The sequence below is a fragment of the Cydia fagiglandana genome, chromosome 9 (assembly GCF_963556715.1).
Source record: "Cydia fagiglandana chromosome 9, ilCydFagi1.1, whole genome shotgun sequence".
Taxonomy (NCBI): domain Eukaryota; kingdom Metazoa; phylum Arthropoda; class Insecta; order Lepidoptera; family Tortricidae; genus Cydia; species Cydia fagiglandana.
This window is the reverse complement of record NC_085940.1, coordinates 19734313-19757998: the sequence shown is the minus strand read 5'-3', so window position 1 is coordinate 19757998 and position 23686 is coordinate 19734313. Positions and strand designations below refer to the sequence as shown.

General features: G+C 38.0%; 1 protein-coding gene across 1 annotated transcript in view; it reads left to right on the top strand.

Moving 5' to 3' along the window:
* Positions 1 to 23686, top strand: part of LOC134667801 (uncharacterized) — a 183713-nt gene that overhangs the window by 89810 nt on the left and 70217 nt on the right. The window contains exon 2 of the mRNA XM_063525208.1: positions 11657 to 11826. Coding sequence (XP_063381278.1) covers positions 11657 to 11826 — 170 coding nt within the window. The remainder of the gene's footprint in view (positions 1 to 11656; positions 11827 to 23686) is intronic.

The window sequence follows — 23686 nt, the reverse complement described above, 5'->3', positions numbered from 1 at the left end:
ACCGTATAATCTTATCAAGTCTATTCCTGTTACGGATTCTAATTATGAAAATGCCTTACAGGTATTAATTTCGCGTTATGAAAATAAACGAATTATTTCAACAAAACATTTTGACAACATTTTTGACTGTGAGTCAGTTAACGAGAAAAAGGTTGAATCAAGCTTACGTAACTTGATGAATAGTTATCACGAGAATATTACTGCTTTAAAATCATTAGGTTTACCAGTTGACGACTGGAGTTTCGTACTTTTAAATATTTTGCTACGCAAAATTACACCTAATATTCGTAGGCGTTTTGAATTATCATTGAAAACTTCATGTGAAATTCCTGACGTGACCGAATTACTCGATTTTCTCGATAAGGAATTAGCGGCATCTGAAGTGACGACCGCGTCCGCGCGTACTGCAAGTACATCCGCGAGGCCTGCGCAGCGCGCGGCGCCCGCGCTCGCTGCTGCTGGCGGAGCGGCAGGCTCGGCCCGGTCAGCTGCGGTGACGTCATCGCGCCATGCTATGGCGGGAAAACGTGCAATGTCGCTTACTCGCGCGCACTCCGATGTGCAATATAATGCACCGCGCAATAATAACGCTTCGCTTGCGCGTAATTCGCGTGCTATGAGCATACATGCTACAACTGCGGTGGATTATTTAAATAAAATTAAATGCGCGTATTGTAAGGATAATTCACATCCCTTATATAAATGTGAGAAGTTTAATACGCTCACTTTAAAAGAACGAAAACATTTCGTGGAACAAAATTCGACACTGTTTCTCTCGCTACTCTTGTGCACAAGCTTGAACGTGTAGGAATTAGAGGTAAGGCCTTGGAACTTTTTAAAGATTACTTATATGGTCGAAGCCAGGTAGTAAAAATTGGAAATTATGTGAGTGAGGCTTTACCGGTTACATATGGCGTTCCTCAAGGAAGTGTCCTAGGCCCAACATTATTTCTAATTTACATCAACGAACTGACTAGTCTTACTATTCAGGATGGCCGGGTCTTTTCCTATGCAGATGATACGGCAATGGTCATTTGCGGTGATACTTGGGATGATTGTTATAAAAAAGCTGAAGCAAGCCTTGCAATTATATCAACTTGGCTAAGATCAAATCTACTATCACTAAACACCTCTAAAACTAACTTTATTTGTTTTTCTAAATATAAAATACTACAGCCGCCACACAAGCAACAAATAAAAATTCACAATTGTGACCTGACCGACCCCCTGAACTGTAACTGCACACAACAAATAGAAAAGGTTACGTCAACTAAATATCTTGGTGTAGTTATTGACCAGCGACTCTCGTGGCACGGACACATTGAGTACATTACTAACAGGATACGGAAGATTGTATGGATTTTTAAAATCCTAAAACAAATTGCTCCCACCAATTTGCTAATCAAATTATATATTACCCTTGGACAATCCATTATGTCTTACTGTATACCAGTCTGGGGCGGTGGCAATAAAAGCAAATTCATCGAGGTTGAAAGAGGACAAAGATGCCTAATTAAAGTTATGCTCTCTAAACCTCAACGCTTTTCCACTAAAGAGCTATATAGGACCACAGGTCTACTCTCTATGAGAAAGCTATATATTTTAAGAACAATATTAAAAATTCACCCTACCGTTAAATACAATCAGGGCGTAAATTCCAGAAGAAGGACATTAAGAGTAAAACCAGTACCATTATGTAAGTCTGCATTCGCAAAAAGGCAATATGAATCACAATCTGCCAGACTTTACAATGCTATAAATAATTATGTATCTATCTATAACCTGACATCAAACAAATGTAAAATTACAGTTACAGAAAAACTGAAATCCTTAACCTATGAAGAAATAGAATCCCTTATTTCTTTTGCAGTATAGATGTATTAATAGTAGAATCATACTCACACACACACACACACACACACACACACACACACACACACACACACACACGCACACACACACACACGCACACACTTAATAATAATAAAAATGTATATTTTAGCTTAAGTTAGTGTAAGGTAGTTTTTAGATTAGATTACACTAAACTAAATCAAATTTTAAATGTATAACGAATAAATTGTTAGAACAAAAATGTTAGCTGGGAAGAGCGGGGTCTCCTGTCACAGGTATAATTATACTTACTAGGAGACTCCATTAACTGTATTGTTAAAACGAAACCTTTACCTAAATATATAATTTTTCATTTTTTCATTTTTCAAAATAAACTTTGTACCAATTGTTTATTTAGTGGTCACGAGTCTAAAGACTGCAAGTCGCGCCATGCTTGCCGCGTCTGCACTCAAAGGCACCACTCTTCATTACATGAAGATGCGCCTCCTCCAAACGTCTTACTGACTACGGAGTCCTCTTCTTCCCCTGAGTTGCGCTCAGTAGCGGAAACCTCCACGCCCACTCCATTACATGGAGCTACGGGGCAACCTTCTAGTAAGAACTGTACGGTCTTACTCACGACTGCGCTTGTAAATTTACGACCCTTGAACCAGGGGCCTTACACGCCGCGGTCCGTGCGAACCCTTGTGGATCAAGGTTCGCAGACCACACTCATTTCTGAGTCGTGCGTCCAACGTCTCGGCCTGCCGCGGTACGCCGCGCAACCGGGTACCACGCTTACCGGTATTGGTGGCGAAGTCCAACCACGTGGTTACGTGTTGTGCGAGGTCACACCTCACAACAAACCCGAACCGAAGCTTCATATCGAAGCTTATATCATACTGGACTTGACAAGCTACATAGCTTATATTCCTAAATCAATTGGGAACATTCAGAAGTTTCAACACCTTCAAAAACTTGATCTAGCTGATCCAGAACTGCGTTCAACACGGCCTGTTGAACTGCTACTGGGATCTGACTATCTGGATAGCATACTGCTACTGGATAATATCAAGGGTCCACCGGGCACACCTGTGGCCATCAATAGCATTTTTGGTTATTTGATAGGTGGTAGAATTTCATATGAAAGTATGAAACGACTAAGTGTCAACTTGAGCACTTGCCAACTTGACATGAAACTTCAAAAGTTCTGGGAATTGGAATCCATACCATAACATCCACATCTTACAAAAGATGAATTACGCTGTGAGTCGATCTTCGTCGATACTCACACACGAGATGCAAATGGGAAATATACAGTTTCTCTACCCTTCAAAGAGAATGCTCCGCCGTTGGGCGATTCTCGTACTATAGCTCTCTCACGTTTAACTAAACTAGAGGCACGCCTGTCTCGCGACCCTGCCTTACGTGAGAACTATAACAAATGTATCCAAGAATATTTAGACTTGGGACATATGGAGCCAGTTACTGACTCAGCGAGTCCTGGCACTCCCCCCTACTACCTACCCCATCACGTTGTGGTGAAGAGTTCCACATCCACTACGGTTACTACGAAGTATCGTATCGTGTACGACGCTTCATGTAAGACTACATCAGGTCGTTCTCTTAACGATAATCTTCTTACTGGTCAGAAATTGCATCAAGACATTTCTGAAATTTTACTGAAGTACCGACTTCATAAAATTGTCTTTACGGCTGATCTCAAAATGATGTATCGCTACATCGGTCTTTGTAAAGAACACCGTGACTTCCATCGGATTCTTTGGAGATTCTCTCCCCACGATCCCGTAAAGGAATATCGTATGTGCTCTGTCACATTCGGCGTCGCTTCCGCGCCTTTTCTCGCTTTGCGAACACTTCGTCAGTTAGCAATTGATGAAGCTGCTAACTTCCCACTTGCCTCGCAAGTACTTCTCAACGAAGTATTCGTTGATGATGTTGTTACTGGAGTTGATACGGTTGAAGATGCTATCACTCTTCAGCATCAACTAACTTCCATTTGCAAAGCAGGAACCTTCGAACTCCGCAAATGGACCAGTAATAGTTCTGAGTTCTTATCGCATTTAAACGATGATGCGTCCAATCACGATGACGCACTCATTCTGTCAGCACTTGACACTGACACTTCCGTCAAGGTCTTAGGGCTCAAGTGGAACCCTAAATCTGACGTTTTTTCCTATCAAACGGATGGAGTAGCTAACTCACGCAAATGTACAAAGCGTATAATGTTGTCAGAAATCGCCAAGATTTACGATCCCCTCGGATTTCTAAGTCCAATGACTGTATTCGTGAAGCATTTAATCCAACTTTTATGGGTATCAGGCTCAGGTTGGGATGCTGCTCCTCCACAGGGTATCTGCGACTTGTGGTTTCGGTTCATCGACGAACTGCCGTTGCTACAAGACATTGCATTACCTCGTCATGTGCTTCCTAGCACACATCAAGTGTCACTTCATGGCTTCTCAGACGCATCTAAAAAGGCGTACGCCGCCTGCGTCTACATTCGTGTCGTTGATTCAAACGGTGCTATCAGCACCCACCTTCTCATAGGTAAAACAAAAGTTGCGCCGCTAAAACGGCTCACTATTCCGAGATTGGAGCTATGTGGTGCTCATCTCTTATCAAAATTGATAAAAAAGGTCCTCACTGCTTACAGCAGTAGATTGTCTTTCGACCAAGTCTACGCTTGGTCCGATTCGACTATAACTCTTGCCTGGTTACGTTCGTCTCCAGACAAGTGGCGGACATACGTGTCTAACCGCATAGCGGAGACAACAAGCAACGTGCCTGCCTCGCAGTGGCACCACGTTCAATCCGCAGACAACCCCGCAGACCCCGCGTCGCGTGGTGTTCTCCCATCTCAGTTGAACCATCAACTATGGTTCACGGGACCTTCTTGGCTCAGTCAAAATGAGTCTGAGTGGCCTAAGACTAACGTCGTATGTCACACCGACGAAGAACGTCGCAAGCATGTTCTTCTCACACAAACCAATGAACCCAAAAGCTTAGAGTTCATTGAGCGATTTTCATCGCTTCCAAGGATGCTACGCGTCATTTCGTATATGTTAAGATTCATAAACAAATGTCGTAAAACTAATAGTCCTACGACTAAACATGTCACAGTTCCTGAGACCAAACAAGCTCTCAGTCGAATTATATCACTTGTCCAAAGTGAATGCTTTTCCGACGACATCTCGCGTCTCAAGGACGACGACAGATGTACTAAAAGTCTTCAGAAACTGAAACCTTTCTTGGACGATGCCGGACTCCTCAGGGTCGGCGGCAGAATAAATCGGGCCAACGTACCGTATGATGCCAAGCATCAAATTCTGTTACCCAAGAAACATCATTTCACGAATCTTCTGATAGATTCCTATCATAAAACCCATTTACATGTGGGACCTCAAACTTTACAGTTTGCCCTCGCACAGACCTACTGGATCCTGTGTGCTCGCGATGCTGTGCGTATGCGTACACGACGCTGCGTATCGTGTGTTCGTGCACGACCTGTCGCACCACAGCCATCAATGGCTCAGTTACCTACTACTAGGGTTCGATCACTTCGTCCCTTCTTAAATACTTCCGTTGATTTTGCGGGACATTTCTTTCTTAAATCAAGTAAACTTCGTAACGCGAAAGTTTATAAATCATATGTATGCGTGTTCGTTTGCCAATCAACGAAAGCAATCCATTTGGAATTAGTTCCTGATCTTTCAACCGAATCTTTTATGAACGCATTGCGTAGGTTCATATCCCGACGCGGGTATTGCAAAACAATCCGTTCCGACTGCGGACGGAATTTCGTAGGTTGCGACAGATATCTTTCCGAACTTTTCATGTTTCTGCGAAACGAGTCAAATCAGACTGCTATAAACAGCCAGCTGACAAACATGCACATCACCTGGCAGTTTAATCCTTCATATGCTTCGCATTTTGCCGGTCTCGTCGAACGAGCCGTAGGTAGTCTGAAACGACACTTACATCGTGTCATAGGTACACTAAAACTAACTCAGGACGAATTTAATACTTTAATCTGTCAAATTGAAGCGGTCTGTAATTCCAGACCTCTCTGTCAACTCAGTAATGATCCTACTGATCCATTACCCCTTACTCCTGGACATTTCCTCATCGGGGAACCATTAACGTCTTTACCTGAATTTGACTTGTCTAACGACAATCCAAACCGCCTCGCTAGATGGCAGGTTATTCAACAAGCTGTTCAACATTTTTGGAAACGCTGGAGCGTAGAATATTTACACCAGCTTCAACCAAGAGGTAAATGGTTCCACGACAATACTAACACACCCCTTCGGGAGGGTTCGGTAGTAGTGTTGATAGACAACACACTGCCACCATTGCAATGGCGTCTCGCGCGCGTGCATCAACTGCATCCCGGCGCCGACGGTATTACTAGAGTCGTAACTGTACGCATCGGTAATACTCTTACTAAGCGACCTGTAGTTAAGGTCTGCCCACTGCCTGTTGAATAGGCATCCCTTAGGTATAGCATTACATGTTTTTAGTCCTAAGTTAGTATAGCATTCTGTATAATAGTTCTTAGATAAAATAAGCATTATTTTATGGCCGGCGGCATGTTCGGTACTTTTGTATATGTACGCACAAATACTACGTATTTTCTTTTTATTATTTTTCAATCGGTTAATACTTAATCGACTAGCATATTCCAAAACGGGATAAGCCTGCAACGGAACGCTTTTTGAAAGCGCGCAACACTGGAAGCTCGAGTGTTGCCGTTATTACTTTTCCTAACGATCTCAAAATCGAAACGCCGCTGTTAACTGCTCGCTCCGTAAGCTTGAGCTACTTATATAAAACAAAAAATCAAAGATCAAAGTGTTCAGCACAAATTGAAGAAGTCTCTCGACGCCAGCCTATGAGGTTGCTACATTCATCATCGAAGGAACAGGGGCCCCTGAAGACAACTCCACGTCATACACCAGGTTAGTCCCAAATATTGGTCTATGCTAGACAAATCAACAACTTTCCACAACAGAGTCTATCCTTGAAAAGTTTATTGTTATATTTAGATTGGATTGAACGGCTATAAATGTAACTAGATGAATTATTTGATCAATCAACTGATTAATGATTGAGTGATCGTTTGATTGATTGAATTGTATACCGGCCTAGGCTAAATAAGAATACATGGTCTAAATGATACTCTTATTCATAATCGAAATTGAATCGAAAGTCACAAGAGCCAAGCAGGCCAAAAAAAATTGTTTAACACTTACAAAACACACTACACACTTAACACTTTTTAAAACAGGTACCATAATGAGGAATTATAAAACAAATTTAAAGCACAAAATTCTAATTAAGTAAATCAGGTCGGCGTCGGCGTGACGTTATCAGAAATTCCGTTTTAAGTATCCTAAATTTAGCTTAACGATTATTTGACCACAGAAATTTTACTTTTAAGCGCAAAAACGTTTTTGCAGGACACGGAACAAAGCGAAGGACGCCTTAATTAAGACGAAACTAAGGAAATGAGAGCCATTAATTACTTTCTCTTTGTAAAGCGGTCAAATATTTGAAAGTTAAGTCTGGAGTTTAGAGAAAAAATAGTTTTCCACGAGTTCGGAAGCGGAGTCTTGAACTTTGTGTGTTTGCAAACGGATGGCGGTTGAAACCCTGCAGGAAAGGTGTTCAGATTATAAGTACTATTTGTTAGAGTTTTGATTTTGTTATGGTACGACTTTGAGACGACTCAAAAAAGAGCATACCCCCATCTTAAAGGTCGGCAACTTTTAGTGTTGCTGGTGTTCGAGGGCAACGGTAATTGACTATCATGGGAGCGCTGGTGGCCTAGCGGTAAGAGCGTGCGACTTTCAATCTGGAAGTCGCGGTTTCGAACCCCGGCTCATACCAATGAGTTTTTCGGAACTTATGTACGAAATATCATTTGATATTTACCAGTCGCTTTTCGGTGAAGAAAAACATCGTGAGTAAACCGAACTAATCCCAATAAGGCCTAGTTTACCCTCTGGGTTGGAAGGTCAGACGGCAGTAGCTTTCGTATAAACTAGTGCCTACGCCAATTCTTGGGATTAATTGCCAAGCAGACCCCAGGCTCCCATGAGCCGTGGCCATATGCCGGGACATGGCGAGGAAGATGATGGTAATTGAGATCATCAGGCGATTCGTCTACTCGTTTTGCGGCTTGAGGAATGGAAAGATTTGTGCGCTTATGATAAGGTTAGGCAGCGAAATCGCTTAAGAGATCGATGATTTTCAAAGCGGTGAATTTTTCAATTTTTTGTTTAAAATTGTGTTTACTGTTGTTACCAATACTGTGACGCCGCGTATTGGTTTTCTGTATTTTCTTGTCTGACTCCGTTTTGCTTGTCTTTCCCCCGCCACATTAATTTCGTCGCGGTAATACTTTGCAATAAACCAGCGACAACGTTCTACAGAGTAATGATTGTTATAATCCAATATAAAAACAGCTCTGCTTTGTTAAATTTTCACGGAAACTTACGAACGTGACTTGCTATTTCAGTCAGTCTCGAAACAAAAAGTACTGAGGTTGAATGAAACAGTATGACAAAAACGAACGTTTCCGAGAAATTACGATGGAAAACAATAAAATTATGCACTACGTATGTACGACAGTTGAATGTATTGTGTTACATCTTCACATTGAAAACTCCATTTTCTCTCAATCAATAAATTAAAATTTTATTAAAATTCGCAAGCCCATTCATAAAAAAAAAAAAAATCTGCACAAGACGTAACTTATTACGCAAAACGAACAAATGTTCCGTGTAAGAGTAACTTCATAATATTTGTCTTGTCTCGGGTACAAAAGTTTAGCGAAGGAAGTTTTATGAAGTCGAGTAGACTTATTTTTGTGGACTTGGCTCGAAAATGAATTAAGTTGCGGCGCAAAAACTAGAGGCTTATTTTGCTCGGTGCTTGGGTTTTCTCGCTTGTCTTGTTTTTAACAGGCTACGTGAATTTTTTTAACCGAGTCGACTTTGATATTATACTTAATTTAAAGTAGGTAATTACCGATCTGGAAGGCACGATACGAGAACGCAGCTCATGCTAGCAGGTCTGTTGTCAGTGTACTTACTGTTGCATTGACCTGTTTAGTAATAGTATTTTATTAGTGATGTACCGACTATTGATTTGGCCGACTAGCCGACTAGCCGACTAATCGGCGTTCGAATGGCCGATTAGTCGGCCGACTAGTCGGCTAGTCGGCCAGATCATTAGTTTCGTATAAATTCAGGTGAAAAACAATAGTTTTGCTCTTTTGGTTGCGCTATTCATATATTTGCTTGGCTAAAAGGTGTTCTCTACAGGTTCAAAGACCTATCACAAGAATCCTCGTTCAATTTCTGTCTTTCTTTTTAATTTGCGATTCCGAGCAGACCGTCAATAGGTACAACTTGTAGGAGGTATTTCCAAGGCTCTATTTCTCGTACGTAGTTGCCAGTTAAGAACCTATCCTCTGTGGTCAGCGTCTTTACGAGCAACGTACCCTGTTTATAAGTTTCTAAATTTTGCAATAACATTAATAGTTCCCCATGGCTCCACCATTAAAAAAAAAACAAAAACTGAATTAAGTATAATAAAATCCTTTAAGTATAGGCAGTATACTTGGCCATGAAATTACACGAGAATCAGTTGAGATCGACCTGTAGAGGAAAACACCAGCCCACTACCATACGATTACGATCAAACGATCAAAAGATATGAACAAAAGTTTTCACACCCTGAATAGGTATTTTGGTAAAATAGACATAAAACATATGGTAAATATTGACTGTTGGTTTCTTTTTTTCTGTTTTTCTTTCACTAATAAAGTGCCGACTAATCGGCCATTTTTGCCGACTAGTCGCCGACTAATCGCCGACTACAAATGTGGCCGGATAGTCGGCTTTCCCGACTAGTCGGCGACTAGTCGGTACACCCCTATATTTTATACAATCGTGATATAATAGAGAGCTTTTCAGTCGAGTACCGTGTTTAGGCAACGAAGCTTGCTGAGTTGCCTAACTCAGGTACGAGATTGAAAAGCTTGATTATATCACTATTGTATACAATACTTTTTCTACGAGCCAACAAAAATAATACTTTAAATTAGTAGAATCATACAAACAAACCAAACCAAAAGTATACACAGCTAAGATACGCAAGCAGCCGCCTACCTACCTTCATACTGGTACGCGCCCCCGCCGCCGCGCCCGGCGTGTTGGTCAACGACACCTTCTCGTAACTCATGAGGCCCTGGTACTTGCTCCGTGCTAAGTTAATTTTTTAGACAGTTGTTTTCTCGATTTTGGCCACCGTAGCCTATGGAGACTAACAAGCAACACTAAGTGGTTTCCGTAGTCTATGGATGTTGCTATTTTAAGGGTGTCACATGCGCGTTTCTGACTTATGAACCAATTGTTTCTACTGTATAACCTAAAATAAATAATTAATTTGAGCTTTGGTTTTGTTTCGTCCTGTTGATCGCGGAGAGCTCTGATTGGTCAATTTCATTATAGTTGACTAAACTGTATCGTAATGAATATTATAGTTGAGTTGGGAGCCCATACATTAAAAATACCCAATTGAAGTATGGTATAAGAAATCTTAATTCAAGAATTATAGTCGACGAGTAGGAAAAATAGTACATTATTGTCGAGGCTCGGAAGTAGCTACTTGCAGGCTGAGGATTCGTTTTAAACGGACGACCTTGGGAGTCCGTTTAATTGAATCCGAAGCCAGCAAGTAGCCTTCCAGCCGAGTCATATATAGTGCTTTTCTCAAAAATGGTGCAAGAAATATAAACATCATAGAAATATTTTACAAAACCAACGTTCTACGTATATATTTTCACAGAAAAAAGCCCTTACCGCCTTTTTATTTTTTAATAAAAAAAATTGAAGTGTATTTTTCTGCCGAAAATACGCCAAACTATTTGAGACAGCTAAAAAGTCGCGGTACTAATCATCTGTTTGGCTGTTTAATGGGCCTGTGCCTTCATTTGATATGGCCATTTCAACTTTTAAAAAGTTTGGAACTCGACAAATAATGGAATTTGTATGCAACATTGCAGTCCCAAAATCAGGACTGCAATGTTTTAAACTTTTTAATTTTTGACTGACCATAAACTACGCGCTTCGCGACCTATTTTTTAGACGGCAAAGTCGACTTTGCCGTCCATTTTTGAGAAAAGGTTTATTACTTAGCCAGGTAATGGTAACAATCATTTAATATGAATTGGTACCTACATGCTCGTGCCTACGTAAACAATTACTGTCATTGAAATAAATGTGTTTACTTAGCCTAGCCTTCAGGCGGTAATGGAGTCTGAGAGGTGTGGCGTCTAGTATATGCACTCACTTATTTACATTTGTATTTGTACAACTAAAACAGCAAAAAATCGATGCTTCTGGCCGAAATGTTGACATTTACGGCGTTGCAGTCGGTAGTAACCTGGCGCTGCAATACTGCAGCTATAGTGCTGCAATACTGCGCCTATATGACGCAGGACATGAAGACCGTTGTACATTCTAATAACATCTCTGTAACTCATGGCCAAAAATAAATATTTTAATTGATTGATTGAAAACATAGAAAACTCAAAAACCTACTTTAAGCATTCAAAACTTCAAACTGTTTACTTAAATATATATTTTAATATTGATTAAAGGGGCCCACAGATTACCAGTTTTCCGGACGATATCAGCCTGTCAGTTGTTTGGAACTGTCACCTACCGGTGAACTGTTAATCTGGGGCTCTTAACAGTGGTCCCAGATTAAAATGCGTTTTTCTTTGTTCCAGCTCGAACGGTGTCCCACACAATAACCTCGCTAGAGGTCCCGCGGTGGACGGACCCTAGCAAGGAGGCTGAACTCCGTTGCCAGTATACGCGGCAACGCAACGACCCTGCGTTACACTCCGTCAAGTGGTATCGTGGCACGCACGAGATCTTCCGATATACCCCGCACGAGGTACGTTTAAAGCCCGATTCAGACGATGCGAGAACTCGCATGCGAGTTTCATACCATTGCGGCTTTTGATTGGTCGGTTGAATTGGACGTAATCCACAGTCCGCAATGAAACTAAAATCGCATGCGAGTTTGCGCGCCGTCTAAATCAGCCCTAGTGTAAGTTAGGGGGTTATTTTTTGTTTTCAGCGGGTACATAATAAAACATATTGTTTTATATTGTTTAATATGACACATTATTAGCAATTAAAAAATACCTTGTTTTATGGTTCAAGTGATATATAGTTTTAAAGACATACATTCCCATGCAATCCGAAACTTACCATAAGATTAGGTATATTATTGTTTGTAAGCAGTAGGTATATAATTATGTACCCAGTGTCTACTTTTCTTACGTTTGTCATTAGATATACTTATAATGCTTCGATAACTCTCCATCTAGAGTATTCTAGCTGTATTTAGTGAGAAATGGAAATATTGTATGTCATCAGATATTATTCATAGCAATCGGTTTATACGAGCTTTTAGAAACATTTCATAATTATATTCATAATGTGCCGCCATTTACATCAAACCTTAAACTAATAACGCATAGACAGATAGTCCCCATATAGACTGGTCATATTTTTCATAAAAACGATTTCGACTGGCAAAGCATATTACTTTTTGGCAACCGGGTTTTTTAACCTAATTAGACCCCGCTGAATCCGAATTTGCCGGTTGCTTGATCGAATTCTTGACCGGAAGTGAGATATTTGACATTAAAGGTCCCTTTTTTTCGTTTTTCGTAAATAACTCTTAAACGGTGGCGCATAGCAAAAAATGTTCTATTACATAAGTAATTTGCATAAAATTGCCTACAAGAAACATTCGGTACAATTTTTCGCTAGGATCAATATTCAAAGAGATTTCAACGCGGGAAATTTAATTATAATCACTTCTAAGGTCCCGTTTTTTAGGTTTTCGTAAATAACTCATAAACGGTGGCCAATATCAAAAAATGTTGTTAGACTTTAATAATCTACACAAAATTTTAAATAAAAAAGATTCAGTACACTTTTCGCAGGGATCAATATTTAAAAAGATAATAAAGAGGGTAAGTTAATTATAATAAATTCTAAGGTTCCTTGTTTTTATTTTTTCGTTAATAATTTGAAAAGTATGACTCATAGCAAAAAAAAATCTTATACATAAATAATAAACGTAAAATTTCCTACAAGAAACATTTAGAACACTTTTCGCTAGGATCAATATTTAAAAAGACAAAGCAGCGGGTAAGTTAATTATAATAAATTTTAAAGTCCCTTTTTAGTTTTTTGTAAATAACTCGTAAACGGTGTCCCATAGCAAAATAGGTTTTTAAGAACAAATTATCTACATAAAATTTCCTCCAAAAAACATCTAGAACACTTTTCTCTAGGATCAATATTTCAAGCGATATTAAAGGAAGAAAGTTAATTACAATCAGTTCACAGGTCACTTTTTTTTAGAGTTTCGTAAATAACTTGTAAACGGTGGCCCGTTGCAAAACAATATTCTACATAAATACTAAACATAAAATTGTCCACAAAAAAGGTTCTGTACACTTTTTCGCTACGATCAATATTTAAAGAGGTATTAAAGGGGGTAAGTTAATTATAATCAATTTCCAGGTCCCTATTTTTAGGTTTTCGTAAATGACTCGTAAAATAAGGCTCATAGCAAAATAAGTTCTTAATGTTCTTGTAAATAAATAATCGATATAAAATTTTCTACGAAAAACATATGGAACACTTTTCTCTTTTTAGGGTTCCGTACCTCAAAATGAAAATAAACCGGCCAAGCGCGAGTTGGACTCGCGTTGCAAGGGTTCCGTACATTACCGAATTTTTAACAATGTATTTTGTATATGTGAAACGCGAGTGATTGCCTTTAAAAAACCTGTCGAGATTGGTTCAAAAACTAAGTAATGCCCGACTCGCGCTTGACTGCATAATTCTAATAGGTTTTCCTGTCATCTATAGAGGTTCTATTCTGTATATTTATTCAAAATTTTAGTCCCAATAGTTTAGGAGATAAAATAAAACATTAAAATACAAAAAATGACCATCATCCCCTTTATCTCCGAAACTACTGGGTCTACATTTTTAAAATAAAATAAAATAAACTAGTTCTTTACCTATATAGACGACAACCTAAAAATAGGGACCTGGAAATTGAATATAATTAACTTACCCCCTTTAATACCTCTTTAAATATTGATCGTAGCCAAAAAGTGTACAGAACCTTTTTTGTGGACAATTTTATGTTTAGTATTTATGTAGAATATTGTTTTGCAACGGGTTACCGTTTACGAGTTATTTACGAAAAACTAAAAAAAAGTGACCTGTGAACTGATTGTAATTGACTTTCTTCCTTTAATATCGCTTGAAATATTGATCCTAGAGAAAAGTGTTCTAGATGTTTTTTGGAGGAAATTTTATGTAGATAATTTGTTTTTAAAAACCTATTTTGCTATGGGTCACCGTTTACGAGTTATTTACAAAAAACTAAAAAGGGACTTTAAAATTGATTATAATTAACTTACCCGGTGCTTTGTCTTTTTACATATTGATCCTAGCGAAAAGTGTTCTGAATGTTTCTTGTAGGAAATTTTACGTTTAATATTTATGTATAAGATTTGTTTTGCTATGAGTCATACTTTTCAAATTGTTAACGAAAAAATAAAAACAAAGAACCTTAGAATTTATTATAATTAACTTTCCCTCTTTATTATCTTTTTAAATATTGATCCCTGCGATAAGTGTACTGAATCTTTTTTATTCAAAATTTTATGTAGATTATTAACGTCTAACAACATTTTTTGATATTGGCCACCGTTTATGAGTTATTTACGAAAATCTAAAAAACGGGACCTTAGAAGTGATTATAATTAAATTTCCCGCGTTGAAATCTCTTTGAATATTGATCCTAGCGAAAAATTGTACTGAATCTTTCTTATAGGCAATTTTATGTAGATTACTTATGTAATAGAAAATTTTTTGCTATGCGCCACCGTTTAAGAGTTATTTACGAAAAATCGAAAAAAAGGGACCTTTAATGTCAAATATCTCACTTCCGGTCAAGATTTCGATCGAGCAACCGGCAAATTCGGATTCAGCGGGGTCTAATTAGGTTAAAAAACCCGGTTGCCAAAAAGTAATATGATTTGCCAGTCGCATCAAGAAGGAGAGCGATTTTGAATTTTTTTGTCTAGTCTAATACACTGAACCTGCCAAAAGTGAAGCCGAAACACGATGGATGTGTGAGTGCGACGCTCGTGTTTTACGCTCAGCAAACACACACATATATACAAAATATGTTGCCAGTATTCATTTACATCTCTCAAAGTAGGGGATTTTTAACAACATCCACACTTGGTTATTAATAATTAGGAAGTGTGTAGATTCGATTTTGTAGCAAAAGCTTTTTGTTTATTTTGGGATTTATTGCATTTCTGTACTTTGTGAAATAAGGTTTAAATAAATAGCTGATAAGTATTAATATTTTTTTTTACAAAATAAATATGCATAAAATATTAAGAATACATTTAAATATGACAGAGCATATTCGACTGTGTTTAGTCGGTTTCCAATGTTTCCATATTGCGTCATTCCGATTTAGTCTAATTTTTTCCTTCCATCTCGCAGACAGCAGATCAGTCAGAAAACTGAAACGAACATTACACATAATAAAAATAAGAAAAAAACTAAATACCTAAATAATTAACTTAATTATAATTTTCTACAATTATACAATGAAATTCAATTGAGCGTATTTATTTTAGAATGTAGACGTCATGTCCCATTTGGAGGAAAAAAAAAATTCACTACACTGGCAACATTTAGAAGAAATGGCAGCTGACGAAAATTTGGATTTTTGTATTTACGATTATGTAAAAATATCACCTTAAACTCGTACTTACGCGTAAAATGTAATATCGGGCGGTTTGTTTTTATTATATGATGTGTTGTGACACCAATTCACTGTACAAACAACCATATTTCCTGTAGTTTTTGATTTTTAAACGGGAGGTGTACACACACCGATTTGACTTAGAGTACTGCGACGGCCGTTCGAATACGACGATACGAGTGTGACGTGGCGTCGCACTTGAAATGACTTCACTGGGGGTGTACGGACTAGGAATCTATGCCTTATAAATCTATGCATCAAACATATTTCCTCACTTAAGAATCGAAGCTAAAATATAAAGAAAACTAAACTCAAGCCGCTACAAAATAGAGTTCAAAATCGACTAAAAGTAACGATTAATGTAAAATTTTGCATTCACGCCCATAAATCAACGATTTGGCTATTATTCAGTGACCGGGCGCGACGCAGGTTGCATTGTGGAACATTATCTTGGATCAGTTGGCATTCCTGTTCCCTTCCGACCAGTATTAGCGACTCGATTGCTCGGGCCCACCAACACAGCAATTTTTATTTACTTATTTAGGTTTAATAACAGCGTTAGATTTAGGCCACGAAAAGTCTGTAGCGATTTTCATTATACGCAGTGCAAGTGTTACCTATTCAATACCGTGTTTAAGACCAAGTTCGGCCTGGCCAGCCACATAAGGGCTCACAACAACGTCCATAATATTTATTTAGGGTCGCCGTCATCGAAAACGATGAGGAGGACTATATACCGGGTGCGGCCTGTAATACGAGCAAAAAATTAAACTGTAGGCTGTACTCCTCATACTGACCAACATTTGTTCAGCAACTTTTAAAAATAACTTGTGGTTTGATTTTTAATACATTTTAAAGTTTATTCTAAGACGCAATGTATTGCGAAATTTGTTATGTTTAAGGGGTGACAAGCAACGCCAATCACAATGATATGGCGTGGCGATGGCGTCCATTGATGATAATATTCATTTTGTATGAAAAATAGGAACTCTAAATACTTCATACTTTTTAAAAGTTGTTGAACAAAAGCGTCATCGTTTGAGGAGTACAATCTATGTTTTAATTATTTGCTCGTGTTACAGGCCACACCCGGTATATTATTATTTATTCTGTGACCTAAACGTGAGTGTGTAGGTATACTGTATTCCTACAAGTCCTACAATGAGAATCACACGGGCTGACCGCTGGCAACAATGGCTCACCCATGTTAGCCATAGACAATGGATTGCGTGTAAGTAAGTCTGTGTAAGTGCGCTGCTTGATGGAGGGTCTACACCGACTGGCTAGTTTCCTGTTGATTTGGTCCACTAAAATTTGTTTTGCGGTAATCATAAAGATCATCATTACCTACAAAAATAAACATAAAAAAAACTTACATTTTCCATACTTACGGATACAGTCATAATAATGCATGAGATGAGCCTGTTTGCGCATTTTTTGGTGTACCTAGTTTTCAAATGAATAATGATATATGAAACTAATGACTATCAGTGGCGGGACTTCCATACAAGCCCAAAAGCCGGGCTTGCCCTAAGGCAACTAATTGCCTTACCGAAATTACGTAGTGATAAGATCAATAAAGATTATTTTGAAAATCGCGCGCCAAACGAACCCGTATTATTAAATTCAAGCCACAGCGGCCTCGAACCGCGGCACGAGCGTGTTGCAAAATTATGCCGCGGCGTGGCGCCTCGTCCGCGCGAACTAAATCAGGCGGAGGATGTTCTAGCTATCCTGCTCGAACTCGCACTCGTTGGCTTGCAACCGTGCTTGCTTTTTCGTCCCGCTCTGGGCACTATCAGCCTACAAACCGTCAAAGAACGATGTAACTATTTGTTGGTATGTATAGCAATTTTATAAGACGATTTATGCTTGGATTTTGTGTGAAGTTAGCTGCATAAGTTCGCACAGCGCGCGTTCGCGTTTACTTCAAGTGTATTATTATTTAGTTGAGCCGAGTCAGTGGTCGAGTCGAAAGTAACGAAAGTTTGTTTAAGTGAATTTGATTAAATAGTGAATGTGAATTTGTTCATCGTTGTGGCGCTTAGTTTAATAAGTGTTAACAATGGATCAAGAAGTGGTTCCTTGTGACGGTTTGAAATGCGTCCACGTTTTAGTCAACCAAAACAAGGTAAAGTCTTTGACCTTTGTCGAAAAACGGGACCTAATTTCCGCGGCAAAACCAACACCCGACTTGTGTATTTCTCAGTCAAGTCAGTCGCGTAAGAGAAATTTCTGTAGGGCCGTCTACAAAACTCATTGGATTGTTGGTTGTTCCCATACAAATAAGATGAATTGCTGGTGTTGCATATTTTTTTCGAACGATATTAACGTTTGGAATACTTCTGGCTATAACGATTTAAATAATTTATCTGGAGCAATAAAGAGGCACATGAATTCCGGTAAACATATGTGTGCAGTGATTTCTTTTAGCAATTTTGGGAAACAAAGGATCGAGGCCTCTTTGTCGCGACAATTATCAGAAGAAATATCAAAACATAACATGCGTGTTGACAACAATCGTAGTGTTTTTCAGAGGTTAGTCGATATTGTGTGCCATTTAGCACAGCAAGAACTTCCTTTTAGAGGACACGATGAGTCAAACACTTCATTAAATAGGGGCAATTTTTTGGAACTTGTATCGTTGCTATCAAAATATGACGGCGTTCTAGAAAAACATGTTCAAAGCGACAAACCAAGCTCGAGCTATTTGTCTAACAAAATACAAAATGACATTATTCATTCCGTAGCAGACGTGCGCTATGATTAGCTCGCCTCGTCACGCTAGCAGATGCATTTGACCCCGAAGAGTGAAGATTGGACAGTTATTACGAAAACATATCTTTCGGCTTGCCCTACTCCAAAACCCTAGGCACGCTACTGATGACTATGTCATAAATATCATCTTAAAATCTTTGACTTATTATTTTCTTTTTTATTTATTTATCTAGGTACCAAATTTTATTCAAGGTAGGTATTGTTTTCTTTTTACGTTTGGTAGGTTGGAACCAGTTTAATAATGAATTTTACGCGTGCGTACAATTTGGTATGTTAACGAACGTGAAAAGTTAGCTTATTATAGTTATTATAATTATTAAATTATTCTAAGGCCATTATATTTTTATTTATAAGAGAGAAGAATAGAGGCGTGTTTGTGGGCTTTACTCTATTAAATTTTAAATGTTCAGATAACTGACATGATGCCAAAATAATCTTACAATTAATCAATCAATCAATCAATCAATCATACAAGATCTAAGATTCAAAGTCAAAGTCACAGTCAAAGTCAAAAATACTTTATTCATGTAGGCCTAGTAACAAGCACTTATGAACGTTTTACATAATAATATATTATCTTAAGCTAATTATCAGAGCAATTTATTGAAGTTAATATTATTCCATAGTAATATTGGATTATTATACAGATCAAATTTAATACTAAGAATTTCACAAAAAGATCGTCAAACATAAAAAAAAATTGTATAAAAAATACTAGTCTAGAATGTTTCTAGAATAAAATCTAAATGTCAATAACAAATGTCAATAAAACTTAACAAAGAAGTACATACATTGAATTATCTATTTCGAGTCACCATTAATCCCACGTTGTTTTATCACTCATGTAGTCTTGTGTGGTATAATAAGCTTTAGAAATAAGTTTACGCTTTACATAATTTTTAAATTTATTAATTGATAATTCAGTAATATGGTTTGGAAGTTTATTATAAAATCTTACACAATTACCCATGAATGATTTTTTAATTTTATGGAGCCGTGTGAAGGGCACTGCGAGCTTATGTTTATTTCTAGTATTAATATTATGAATGTCACAATTTTTCCTAAAATTAACAATATTTTTATGTACATACAGAATATTCTCATAAATATATTGACAGTGCACTGTCATTATGTCAATTTCCTTGAATTTATCTCTAAGTGAGTCTCTATGGTTCAATTTATATATTGCTCGAATAGCCCGCTTCTGCAGAACAAAAATGGTATTTATCTCTGAAGCACCGCCCCACAGTAAAATACCATATGCCATAATGCTATGGAAGTAACTAAAATATACTAATCGAGCTGTTTTCACATCAGTTAACTGACGGATTTTGCTCACTACAAAAGCTGCAGAACTCAGTCTACTCGAAAGAGTAGCAATATGGGGACCCCACTGAAGTTTAGAATCTAAAGTTATACCAAGAAAAACGATTTTGTGTAGGTACATGTTTTTTTATTCACTTCATTAGTTTAATAATGGAATATACCCCAAAACAATTTCCTTTTTTTCAGTGTTATACAATTAAGGATGACTCACGTTAGACCGGGCCGTATCCGGGCCAGAGCTTTCGGAGCTTACTTTTCTATGACAGATGGCCATGATCACGTGGTTCCATAGAAAACGAAGCGCCGGAAGCTCCGGCCCGGACACGGCCCGGTCTAACGTGAGTCATCCTTTATCATGAAGCATTGTCCCACCATTTTTGCTACGGCTCATTTAGCCGCTGGTCCTCTTGACAACCGAATTTGTTTTTTTTTTAGTATTTTTACAAAACTCAAAGTACAATGTTACCTATAATTAAAGTTTCGGCAAACTGTAAAACAGTTTGTTGGCGAGGCGATGCGAATGAAATGGAATATAATATAACAAAATAACGTTAAAACCCATCTTACATTATAGTCCATTTCTTATTTTTTTCCTTATGTCGGCATGCTTCCTAACTGTCAAAACTATCGCCCTTTCCTCTCTTCTTTTTCTAATAAACTGTACATATGTCATGTGTTGTCTGTGATGTCCATAACAATAAATGTTTTTGTTTTAGGTTCCCAGCAAATTCCTATACCAAATCAAAATTATTCACCGAACATTCTTATCGTGCGTGGTACGTCTTAAAACGTCGTCATTGGCAAAATCCCTCCTGCCAAAACAAGAGGGGAAAGCCATAAAAAAATGTTTAAACCTGTAAGCGTCTTTAACAGACAATTTATTTCATTTCCCTTGGAGTTTTTCCATCAATAATTGAAAAGTTAAGAACAAAGCGCAAAAGAAGATTAAATGATGATTCATACATACATACATAGATGCCAATTTCCCGAAGGGGTAGGCTGAGGCCACGGATTTCGATTTGCTTTGATCCTGACATACCTCTTTCGCTTCCTTCACTTTCATAACATTCATACACGCTCGCCGGTTTAGGGTGCTCTTGACCTGGCCTTTCTTCAGAGAAAGTCCGCCGAGATCTACCCCTTCTAACTCCCACTTCTTCTTCTCCCTTATACACTCTCTTTGTTAGTCTTCTTTCCATATTTCCAAACTATCTCAACATACCTTTCTCAATTTTTTTCACTACTTCTTAGTTATAATATTCAAATTTTACGTTTTAGTCGCCATTTTAAGCTTTAACACGTGCGTGTTTTAACACGTGCTACATAAAGTACTTATTTAATAATTATGTACATAGTAATTAGTAAGCACAGTGTCAAAGCGAATCAGTGGCCTCGTTTTGTATCCACATTTAGATCTATGCTTTTTAAAACCAATCGTAAAATGATATACACAAGGTTGTTATTACGTTGTATAGTAAAAGTAATGCTTGTATAACGATGTAGGCTTAATATTCAAATTGTTATTTAATTTCACTGTACTAAATTGAACAGTATCGGGCTACCTAATATGTTGATTATTTTAGAAATAACTAGCTACCCGCCCTGGCTTCGCGCGGGTTAGCAAATTATACACCTGAACCTTCCCCAGGAATCACTCTATTGATATGTGAAAACTGCATGAAAGTCCGTCCAGTAGTTTTTGACTGACTGACTTTGTTTTATAAGGTGTAGTAATTGTCATTTAGCTGTAATAGATATTTAAGCTTGCAACCGAATTTTAATACAGGTGACTTTCGGATTCAAATAGTAGGTAACGCGAACGCACGTCACACTGTCGAATGAAAACACTAGTGGTTTGGGTGAATTCTCAATATAGTTTAGACTCCAGTGGCTGTTAAGGCAGAACATTCATACGGGTAGATATAGTGCTATACGCCTGTACCTACCCTTATCGTAACGAAGTGTGTAATTAAATATCAAACATCATCAAACATCAAAACCACCACGGTAAAACCTTGGCTTGATAAAAAATATAAAGGGTTCATTATGTTTTTTACACACAAACCGAGGGATAATAGAAAAGTCTAAAATAAGGCCCTTTATTTTAACAATATTCATCATTAGGTACTCTTCATCCCTTTGGAAATAGCCAAGGGCTGTCCAAAGCCCGCGAAACGACATAAAGTACTCGAAGGGCCTACTAGAAGCCTACTAGAGAAGGTATTAGGGGCCCGAAGGGGTGTTATTATAAATGCTTGCCAAGAACAAGTCATAGGACTGTGTGTATTCCTGATACCAGTATAGGTACCTAATTGAGATTTTTTTTTTAGTGAAATTCTCTAAGTGAATAGCCTTTTATCTAACCCTAGGTATCTAGAATGGAGTTTTGTGTTGCATCATAATTTATTTTTATTACATTACATACTTACTCCTCTGGCGCAGCGACCCAAAGTGTGTCTTGGCCTCCAACACGACTGCTCGCCACTGATTCCAGTCCTGTGACGTTTCTCGCCAGTTCTCAATCCGGAGCTCGCGCAGATTACATTACATTACAACTTTTATTTAAAAATCAATTCAATTTAGTTTCACCGGTCCCGTTGTCTGTGTATTAGTAACCAAATCTTGCAAGTTAGACCCACTTCCCGGTTTTCAATGAAGCTGAAAATTTGCATACATGTGTAAGTTGGGTGACAATGTAATATTATGCTACCTACCATCGAGCTGATTTGTTTGATGGGAACAGGAGTTGCCCTTAGAAACTCTTGTGATAAAACAACGCAAACTAATTTTATTGTGATTGGATTATTAGAATTGTCTCGATGAGTACTAGTTGCCTGTGGAAATAGAAGTAAAGTCAGCGATAAAAGCTTGTACCAGAAATACTTTTTCGTCAAAAACTTATACGATTGTGAATGGCTCGAGTAACACAAAGTTTACTCGAGAATTCAACCCAACTCTCTCGCAATGGGAATTGCGGTCTCCTCGTGTCTTGTCAATGGGGATTCTGACAAGACGACAGCAACCGCAAAGGGTCGGGAACGCACGATTATTGGGAATACGAGTAGTGATGTCTCGGGAAATATTTAAGATTTATCTACTATAGGGTAATTCTTCAATTACCCACTGGCCACTTTTTATAACAAAACTTCCGTGAGGATTAAGAACGGGTCATTCGCGTATTTTAAATCGAAAAACGCTCGACATGCTTAATGTATGCATGCTGGGCATGTTCGCTGGTAAATGTTTAATAACTAGCCACCTGGTATTAAAAATGAATTCTATTCACCTATAAACAGAATTAATTTCAGTATAATGTGACTAGTTATTGGATGGTGGCCAGTTATTGAAACCTTATACTAAAATGAATTCTGTTTATAGGTGAATAGAGTTATTGACGATTTGTCTTACATTCTGAATATTCAATACTATGATAATATTTAACGAACATATTTGTAAGGCTGTGTCGCGATTGTGTGTTGCGATTATGTCAAGCACGACTTGCAAAATCCAACTTGCAAACTTTTAAATAAAAATATTGGGGCCAAGAAAAAAAAACTATTTTTTCACGGCATAATCGAGTTCAGTATTCCTTGGAAAATATTTCTCTCGAAAATATTTCGTATGTAAGAATATTAATATTCTTACATACGGATCTACGTACGTCACTACGCGGTTTATTTGGACAGTGACAAATCTTAACCGACATTGTACGTACACACAAAATCAGTGAAAAAGGGGCACATTATACGGAAATCTTCTTTCAAGATGGCTCGTTTTCATGGCGTTGTAGTGTACGAGTACATACAAGATACGTGCGAGTATTGAT